The sequence below is a fragment of the Fusarium oxysporum genome, chromosome 9, assembly GCF_000149955.1.
Source record: "Fusarium oxysporum f. sp. lycopersici 4287 chromosome 9, whole genome shotgun sequence".
Taxonomy (NCBI): domain Eukaryota; kingdom Fungi; phylum Ascomycota; class Sordariomycetes; order Hypocreales; family Nectriaceae; genus Fusarium; species Fusarium oxysporum.
Window position 1 is genome coordinate 1360233 of NC_030994.1, and position 9407 is coordinate 1369639.

At 49.0% G+C, this 9407-nt stretch overlaps 3 protein-coding genes across 6 annotated transcripts in view; 1 reads left to right on the plus strand and 2 right to left on the minus strand.

Moving 5' to 3' along the window:
* Positions 1-695: 695 nt before the first annotated feature.
* FOXG_09337 (4-aminobutyrate aminotransferase) lies at positions 696-3122 on the minus strand. Of its 2 annotated transcripts, none has more exons than XM_018388453.1 (3): positions 2823-3067; positions 2327-2714; positions 696-2273 (listed from the first exon to the last, which is right to left on the minus strand). In XM_018388453.1, the coding sequence occupies exons 2-3, from the start codon at positions 2626-2628 to the stop codon at positions 1067-1069; spliced, it is 1509 nt and encodes a 502-aa protein (XP_018246518.1). In that variant the 5' UTR covers positions 2629-2714; positions 2823-3067; the 3' UTR covers positions 696-1066. The 2 variants fall into 2 exon arrangements, with proteins under 2 accessions (XP_018246518.1, XP_018246519.1); XM_018388454.1 differs by having other exon boundaries at positions 789-2273; positions 2327-2711; positions 2823-3122.
* A 1042-nt stretch (positions 3123-4164) lies between these two features.
* Positions 4165-8144, minus strand: FOXG_09338 (chloride channel, other eukaryote). Of its 3 annotated transcripts, XM_018388455.1 has the most exons (7): positions 7217-8144; positions 6773-7158; positions 5572-6702; positions 5190-5522; positions 4757-5131; positions 4596-4706; positions 4165-4531 (listed from the first exon to the last, which is right to left on the minus strand). In XM_018388455.1, the coding sequence occupies exons 1-7, from the start codon at positions 7419-7421 to the stop codon at positions 4478-4480; spliced, it is 2595 nt and encodes an 864-aa protein (XP_018246520.1). In that variant the 5' UTR covers positions 7422-8144; the 3' UTR covers positions 4165-4477. The 3 variants fall into 3 exon arrangements, with proteins under 3 accessions (XP_018246520.1, XP_018246521.1, XP_018246522.1); XM_018388456.1 differs by having other exon boundaries at positions 4165-4706; XM_018388457.1 differs by lacking the exons at positions 6773-7158; positions 7217-8144 and having other exon boundaries at positions 5572-6749.
* Positions 8145-8953: 809 nt separating this feature from the next.
* FOXG_20030 (uncharacterized protein) overlaps positions 8954-9407 on the plus strand; it is a 2146-nt gene continuing 1692 nt past the window's right edge. Inside the window, exon 1 of the mRNA XM_018400305.1 lies at positions 8954-9406. Within this exon, the coding sequence (XP_018246523.1) occupies positions 9056-9406 (351 nt within the window). The 5' untranslated portion in view covers positions 8954-9055. The remainder of the gene's footprint in view (position 9407) is intronic.

A 9407-nucleotide genomic window follows, 5' to 3' on the forward strand; every position in this document is an offset into this window, starting at 1 on the left:
GCATTTCGTCTGTTGGGCGTCAGCTAATACTCTGATAGCATGGAGAACAGATGTCTAACCGCCCGAGATCCCTTAGTGAAGCGGTACCCGCGCGTGCAAAAGCAAGAAGGTTCTCCAAACAAACGATCAAGCTCATTGCAGCCGATGGGAACTGACGACCAAAGTCGCATAATGCAAAGCAGAGCATCAGATCAGATGCAAGAAACAAAACCAAAATCGGATAAGGAGACCACGAATCGACGTTAGAGAAAGACTTAGGGAGATGACACAAACATTTCTGAATGAGCAAACGAGGGAGAACAAGGGGGCTTCATCGACTACTCGTGGGATAGTTGATACGATAATGCTAGGCATGGATGTTAATGATGGTCTAAGGTTGATGAGGACGGCATAGACAAAGGCCAATGATAAGAGAGCAGCTGGTTTGACTCTCACGTAACCTGTAAAGCAGGGAGACTAATAGGAGGCGTGAACTTCAGGACATCTTCAGGACCGTATACAGGCACCAATAGACAGAGTTTATGAACTAATAACAATTGTATCAAGTGAGACACAAACTTGCATTCCTTGCCTAAGCGCAATTGGATACAATTTGCATACCTACTCGACATATGACAGCCTCGGAGAGCAAAAAGAACTTGTGACCTTTAACAAAGGATGCAAAAACAAACTCATTAAAGAGGCCTCTTGGATTATGATAACTTATCTAAGTACTTTTATCATTTAGGATTGAGGTCCTAAGTTATTGCCTCCCTTAGGAAAGTAGACATCTGTCTGCTTATTGAAGAGGGAAGCATGTCACGACAAAAAGTATCATGCTCAAGCAGGTGCAAGGAAGTGTATGAAGAAAGCAAGACGCTGATGTTGATTGCATTAACCCTCATTATCCTTGGCTTCATAACACCCAATCAAGTGTGCCTAGTCCATTCCAGATTTCGGCCTCGAGATAAAAGAAATATCTGGATCTCCTAGGTCTTCGCTAAAAACATTTTCTGATTTATTCAGATAATCCCAAACTCCACTGTCCTTAAATAGCTATTTTGATGGTCCTCCTGTACTCCCCCTTTTACTGCTTAACAATCTTCTCAATTGTGTCCACAAGGATATCAGCGTGCTTCTGCTGGAAAATGAGCATAGGTCGTAGACGAACGGCACTGGCGCCACTGCCACCGATGTTCACACCCAGTTTCTTGGCCTCCGCCAGGAACTGGTCACGCTTGGGGCTGTCGAAGGCAATGAATGTACCTTGACCCTTGCCACGGAGGTTCTCGATCTGACCGGGGTACTTCTTGCTAAGAGACTCGAGGTCCTTGAAGAGGCGATCACCAACTCGTGCGGTGTGGTTGACGAGGTCGTTCTTGTTGATTTCGTCGACAATGGCCTTGAACAGGATGGCGCGAGCAGGGTCACCCATCCATGTGTTGAACTGTCTGTAAGGCTTGTTGGGGCGGATAGCCGGGTCGCCATAGTAGAAACCGGCAGCTTGAGCCTTCTTGGAGAAGGTCACGATATCAGGGGGTGTCTCGAGGTTCCAGTGCTCATGAGCCCAGAACTTGCCAGTAGCACCGATACCAGTCTGGACTTCGTCGACAATAAGTAGAATGTTATGCTTCTTGGTCAGGGCTCGCAGCTTGCGGAAGAAGTCAGGCGAAGCGTGATTGTCACCGCCTTCACTCTGGACTGGCTCGACGACAACGGCGCAAGGAGGCAGGTGCCAGCTCTTAATAAGGTGCTCTACTTCATCAAGACTAGCCTGCTCAATCTTCTTGTTTTCCTCCACGTTCTCCTCGAGAGGATATTTGAGCTTGGGGAAAGTCGCTTGAGGCCAGTCGAAAGCAGGGATGTCGACCTTGTGGATAGCCTTGGAGCGGGTAGTAGAAAGCGATCCAAAGAGACGACCGTGGAAGCCGGTCTTGAAAGAAAGAATAGAGAGATTAGGGCTTCCGGGGGCATGGTTATTCATAGCACTGTCAAGTTCCTTAGTGCTGAAATCAACCTCAGGGCCACCACGCTCCTGCTGTCGGCGCCACATAAAGGCGGCCTTGTAGGCAGTCTCGTTCGCATCCGAGCCAGCCATGGCGGTAAAGACATTATCCAGACCCTTGGGAGCAACAGTGAGAAGACTGGACTTGAGAAGATCGGCCCAGTCGTGAGAGGGGAAGGCTCCGAGGGCAGGTCGGTTGACAATGGCGTTCACCATCTCAGGACTGGAGGCGGCCTTGAGAAGGGCAGGGTTGTTATAACCGACTGCAATTGAAGCAATCTGAGCAAAGCTATTTTATTCGTTAGTGTTACGTGATGAAGCTGGCTTTCAATTGACTCTTACACATCGAGAAGCACGTTGCCATCGGGGTCGGCGATGTAGTTGCCCTTGCTCTTGGTGTAGTCGACAAGCATGTTTGCGCTACGAGTATCAAAGACCTTGGTGAGCTCATCCATGTGACTCTTGGTCTTAGGGCCAGGAATAGCTGTCTTGACCGTAGGGGCCTCTGGCTCGCCAGCGAAGAAGGTCTTCTCAGAAGCAGCAGCCATTCGCATGCTGCGCGAAGTAGCGAAAGAGCGGCAAGCTGCAGCTCGGGCAGCTTGAACAGCAGGCCGGGCGGCCATGCCAGCGCGGAAAGCCGACATGACTAAGAGTTGCAATTGATGAAGAGTGTGAATGTCTTGTAAAGCGCTTCGACCGTGAGGTATGAATTGGAGTTGTGGTTTGCCTGCTAAGTGAGGAAAGAACGTTAGCATAAATGAAAGCGTGTCGTCATGATAAGCAAACAGGGTCACGAGATGCAACCATGATAGAAGCCAAATTGAGAGGGGAAACTCACTCTTGTTAAGATAGAAGCTTTGAAGGTATGAGAATGTCACACAGATGGGAGATATGGAAGAGGAGGGGAGAGAAGGAAGGAAGGTTGTCGTCAGCCCTTTTATAATGTATCACTTCTCCAGAACCCAGAAAGGAAGGGTCCTTACTCGGACCCGGCTCTCACCTCACCTGCCCAACACCGGGGGTAGGGTAGTCATGATGTCCCAGTCCAGCCCCAAAGCTTACAACTGAAAACTAAAAATGTTTCTTTCCCCCGCATTCGCTCTCAAGAAATTGACCAAGCGGAGCGCGGAAGTTGGTGAGAGACAGCGGAGGGAAACAGGAAAGAGGGAGGGGTGAAGTTAGACGTGTTGAAAACTTGCCGTAATAGGTAAGAAGCTGTAGCGCCCCAGCTCGCCTACAGCATCTCTTAGCTCCTCTGATTCTCTCCGCTATCAGTTATCTTTTGTGACATTGGGTTCTTGTCATGACTAGCCTCCATATCAAATTGCAAGACACAATTGATTTATTTGGATAATACTGTTGATCTCAACATCGTCTACGAGACCATTTGCTCTTCCAATTCAATCTCGCCCTGTCTTGGTATCGAGGCCCGTGCCTCACCTCCGCCTTCACCTTACCCACGATGAACCCAGACCCAGATCTCGATAACAGACTGCAGTACCGACATGTCTACTGTGCAGGGGTCAGATACTACACAAATACGTACCGATAACATCCATGGATGCATTGTCCAACCATTATTGCAGCCTATCTCACACTCAAGAACGCCCCGTGACCGGTTGCCACCCACTGCGTATTTACATATCCTCCACGGCACTGTCGCAATCCAGGTACTGTTTGATAACAGAATCAATTCACCCTTTCACGGGTTGACCTTCCTGATTCCATGGCCCGCTCTCCAAATCCACCAAACTTGTCAAGGCGCGGGGTAGGTATCTCCATATCTTGGGGCACTTGGTATAAAACGGCGCTCAGATCCTGATACGCCTTCTAGCTACAGTACTTACACCAATCTAGTCAGAATTTCCGACCACTATTCCTCACCGAACTCACCTTGAGACATGATTGCTTACTTTGTTTGGTGATCTTTCTACCGAGTGGGGATTTATTTGCTATTTAACAAGCAGCATATCTCCCATACAGCATAGATTCACCCCCAGACATGGTAGCCGTCGTTCCCGTTCCACACACCGGGCCGGTTCCGGTCTCGGAGCCGTCCGAGTTCTCGGCTGCCAGGCGTTGCTTTTAGTGCGTTTGGCATCCAGAAGCCTGCCCTTTTGGGCAGGTTAAGGGAGACTGGAGGCTCTATCGATGGCCTAGACAGTCGTCTATCTATAAACATTGGAACAAGATAACAATCACATGAGTTGAAGACAATATTCTCCACGTTAGCCGATCTTTCTAGTCAATTCAAAGAGTAACAAGTTGCCTCGATTCTCCGCGTGGCCATAAAAGTCTCATGCTGCCACAATGCCAATCTATAAGTTAGAGAAGACGCGGCTCTTCCATCCTTATCAACTGCGTTAACCATCATGTTGATGCGTCCGATTCTGATGCCCAAAAGAACTCGCTACCAGATATGCAATGCCAATGCCATGCCTGTATCACAGAAACAACGCCCACAATGCCCAAAACTCCTGAATCGCTTGCAAGTTAAATGTCTTTTTCATGCTCCCGCATATATCTGACAAAGGTCTTCTTGTGGGTCTGGTAGCTAGGTTAGCATCATAAACAGAACATCAATTTCAAGCAACAGTCAGCAAATGCTTACCATTCCAGCATATTTGCCGTCTTTCAGCACACAGATGTACCTGAGTCCGAGCTTCGCGAAAAGCTCATAAACCAAGTCCATTGGTGATCTGATATCCAGCGCAACGGGTGCCTATTACTCGTCAGTGGTGTGCGAGGTAGCACATATCGCGGAATGCTCACAGGATCTATGTAAGGTGTAAAGTCTGTGGGGTCATGTTCTCCCTCATCTTCGTCAATGCTAGGAACGTGATCCATGAGGCAAAGATTCGTTGCTTCGTCTTCTAACTGATCAAGAGCATATCCAAGATCAGGTGCAGGAATCAGCCCAACCAAAATACCATGTCGCACAATTGGCAGTCCTCCATCGAGTTCGCCAGCCCTGTGCAGAAGCTCGAGTTTGATTCTCAAGCTGGTAGCAGGTACAACCGGTGAGTTCGTAATGTCAATAATTCGTTCTTTGCGAATCCGTGGCACAATGTCAGCTAGGTCTTCCGTAAAGATCGGCTTATGCTTATTGTCCAAGAATGGATATGAATTCATGCTGGTGAGAAGGTCCTGTACAAGTCAGTCGCTGCTCGGTACGTTGGCCAAAAAAAAAAAAAAAAAGACTTACATAGATGCTGTTGGGCTCGATAGCATCAGCTGTCCATTTGGACACGAGGATCGCGAGAGAGAAGGGCAAGACATAATCAAGGCTACCCGTGAGCTCGAATAAGATAACTGCGAGTGTGACAGACAATCTTGTCACACCACACATGGTGGCACCGGCTGCGATGAGACCATACACACCAGGTTGGATGCACGAACCGTCTCTGTTGAATGCACAGTCTCCCCAGATAGCCCAATCCGGAACACGTAGCACGGCCCACTGCACCATATGGCCGACTATCCGGCCCATCAAACCTCCGACAACCATAGATGGTACATAAATTCCAGCAGGAACTTTCTGTTGGGTGTGTTAGTTTATACCACAGCTCGTTCCGAATCAAACTTACAATGCCGAAAGTGATAACGGTGAGAAAACCCTTGATCAAGAGAGCAACAAACAGTTCAAACAGAATAGGGGGAATCTCATCAATAGCCCCAGGGCACAATGCTCGTTCTTCCCAGTCAGTACTGGAACCCTCGCACGGCGATGCGACATTCAGAAGCAGCTCAGCAACGGGAAGCTTTGTCAGAGCATTCCAATAGCTCATCAATCCCGTTACCAGTGCAACAAGGAATACCTCCAGCAGAGGGTGCTTTTTGATCAGCTGGATCCTTCTGAAGGATTGAGCCCAGTATTTGGAGGCTTTGATAAAGAGCGCTCCCAGTGCACCGCCAATGATGCCCACAAATATGAAGCTTCCAAGCTCGAAATACTCCCAGTCGACCAGATATCTCACTTCAAAGAGAACGATCTTGTGTGTACCGTAGGGGTTGAGGAATTTGAGGGACAGCGCGGCGACGATACAGCAGAAGAAGGTTCGGAACAGCGTTTTCGCAGGGAAGAAGTATGAAACTTCTTCAAGGCCGAACAGTACTCCGCCTAGTGGCGCACCAAATGCAACGGCGACTCCTGCGGCTGCGGCTGCTGAAATAACCTCTCTTCGCTTTCCGTCGTTTCGATCGTACTTAGAAAATAATCGACACAAGATATTGCCAACGCAGGCAGCCATGTGAACGTACGGGCCCTCTTTTCCGAGACTCATACCGGATGCGACACTTAGAATCAGTGCTACCATTTTGATAATCAAGGTCCTGGCACCCAGGAAACCGTGCAAAACGAAGCCACTCAGAATAACGCGAACCTCGGCAACTCCACTGCCAGCTGCAGAATAGTAGACCATAGGGGGATTCTCTGGCTTTGGATCGGGTTGCGGTTGAGGTGTCGAAGATTCACTTGGGTTCAAGTCGTCATATGTCTGTGTGGGTTCATCAACAGCCAGGTTCTCGTCTAGAGTCGTCAGTTGATACGCAGATGGGACAACTGTTTTTGTCCACAGTGCCATCCAACAGGCAATGAGAGCAAGGGCGAGAACAAAGGCCATGTAAATCGCGAAGCTTCTCCAGATGTCTCCGGAAGGACTGTTCACAACATGTGCCCACCTTACCCAGTCCTCACAGGCTTCCTCGGCGCAGCATCTCTAAGGTCAATATTAGCCTACCTTCGTTCTAAGGACAAGCTGAAGAAGGTGCGCATCATGAATTACTGACCTTTCTGCTGAGGTACCAAGCTTTGCTGCAGTAGCCTTCCTTGAAATCAAAGACAGTAGATTCGGCAACATCTACTGTGTATGCCATCAATGCAACGAGAAAGCCACAGAGAGCACTCAGAATCCAGCCCTGGGCGCCATCAAAGATGATGCGAACCCTGCCCCAGAAGTCCTTACGACTCCGTAGCTCCTTGACCCTGTAGGAATCGGCGATTGCGTCATGCACCCAGTCGGTACTGGTGAATTGATCGTACCACATGCGTTCATCAGGGAAAATTGTGCCTTTCGATTCGGCCATAGAGGACTCATGGCGGTCGGACAGGGCGTTAACCAGTCTTGAGCTCCACGAGGGATGCCGGCTATGATTTCGAGAGCCATGATAGGCACCTGAGACACAAAACATGATTAGCTAGAGTCAGAATTAATATACTCTTGAAGAGCGCACCTATGTAGCTGTGGTCCCGCGATAAGGATCCTTTTTGCTGACGAGTCGAGCTTTGCTCACTGATACGAATGCGCGACCTTGAAGCTGTGAGCAAGGGGGTTCGCTCGTCCAGTTCTCCTGTTGAAGCATTCCGCTGTAAAGGATTCCGCCTTCGTGTAGTCCGTGGCGAGGGCGGCTCGGAGCCTTCTGCTTCTTGTCCCGCCATGATGGAATGAAACTATGGTGGAAATGAAGTTGAAGGAGCAGGGAGTGGAGTGACAGGCAAGCTCCAAGGGCGATACGAGTTTAAAGCAAGGCGCCTGCTCCGGAGATAAAGGGAAGATAAAGATCAGCTGCAAGTGAAACAGAGACTGGGACACAAGGACGATCTGGTCCGAGTACTGTATATCGCGACGCCCGTGCCCGTGCTTCGTCCTAGAACTTTGATGGTTCGTTGGTTGTCACACCGTCACCTTCTCAGGGTCCAGGTGACCCTCGTTGGCGGGAGTGTGGAGGCGCGCCAAGCGTGACTGGACTTTAAATCAAGATGGCGGGGGGTGATCAGGTACAAATAGAGGCCGCCTGACGACGACGACACGGAGAATCGAGAGATGGAGAAGAGAAAGGAAGATTCTCATCGATAACCGGAGCTAGATCAAGGTTTGGAGAGAGCGAGGGGTGCTAACTTAAGGTTGTTTTCTTATTGTTATTGGCCTCTTCAACCGTCAACCTGCCACATTCGGTAACAAATGCGCCGAATCGTCGTCAACGTCAACGTTAACGTTGAATCAAACTCACCTACCCGTCCAAGTCAACATTCTATTTACTGTTATTTCTAGAGTATTCTTTTCTCTTTCTTCACAATACAATAAACTCTTCTCTACCGAAAGTTCCCAGGCGAGCGGACTCGAGAGGGACAAGGGACATATTACAGACATGATGAAACGCAATAAAGAATACAGGGGGTCAGCCACCAGAGCACAACATGCATTCTGGAGGTACATGAGCGGTCTACGCGTTATGCCCAGACTCAAAAGTACCTGTCACTACCCGAGGGAAGTCCTTCGGCATTTCGTCATTGTGCTGTAAGGAGTCCCCACCAAAGCATTAGGTAGCTGACTCAAGCTACGTCCACTTTCTGCCGTAGGCGGCTAGCGTTAAGCGCTTGTTGCGCATGGAACGGTTAAATGGAAGATTCATTTGCTTGTGATTCTGATATCGAAGTGCTTCTATGTCATCTACTATAAAATGAAGGGACGATGATACATACATATTGTATACAGACCCGAACTCGGTGTTACTCGAAGCCATTGTCGTTGCATGTGCCGTAGCGGAAGTAATGTGCTACGCATTTGACGAAGTGGTTCTGACAAGGGCTTATATCAGGGAGACGATCTTGGAAGTGGGATGCTGAATCTCACGAATCATTCGGGCTTTGGCCGACAATTTACAAGGCATCTTGGTGATGAAGCTACACAGCAAAGACAATGCTTGATCAACCCCTCAAACGAGGCATTTGTTTGGATCTGGACTGTCTGAGACTACATACGCGGCCGATGATCATGTGTGTTCTGAATCATGTAAGCTGAGACTGGCCATGTGTTGCAATTGGTTCCCATCATGCCAACTTTATTGTCAGCCAAAGCGCCAGATTGATCTATACAGCCGATCATTTTATTTCCGGATATGGCTGATGGAATTGTGGCGTGGGTGTGGCTGGTGGTGGGCTACTCTTATCTCTTATCGGCTAAAAATTCAGAAAAAGTTGCGACTGCGACGGGCTATTTTCGCAACTTTGGCTACGCAAAACTTTAGAAGTCTCTTCTTTCTACCCATTCGAATTCCCCACAGCCCGCGAAAATGGCTAAAAAGAGAAAGGCATCAGGGCGCAGTAATGCGCTATCAGGCCCCAAAGAACTTGATCCTTCGGAAGCCCGCCTTGGACCTATCACTACCTATGAGGATGTTGCCGACTCAGAAGACGAGTACTTCATGAACCGAGACCAAATACTGCTCGACGAAGCGCCAGATTCGAAACGTCGAAGGAAAGAAGATGACGATATCGAGCTGTCCGATGAAGAGGTTCTTGGATACGAGGACTCCCACTCAGAAGAGGAGGACGACCGGGATGATCAACCGCGTAAAAACAAGGGCTCAGCATCCAAAGATGCAGTCTCAGATGACGAAGCTGGCCAGGAAGAGGAGGAGGGCG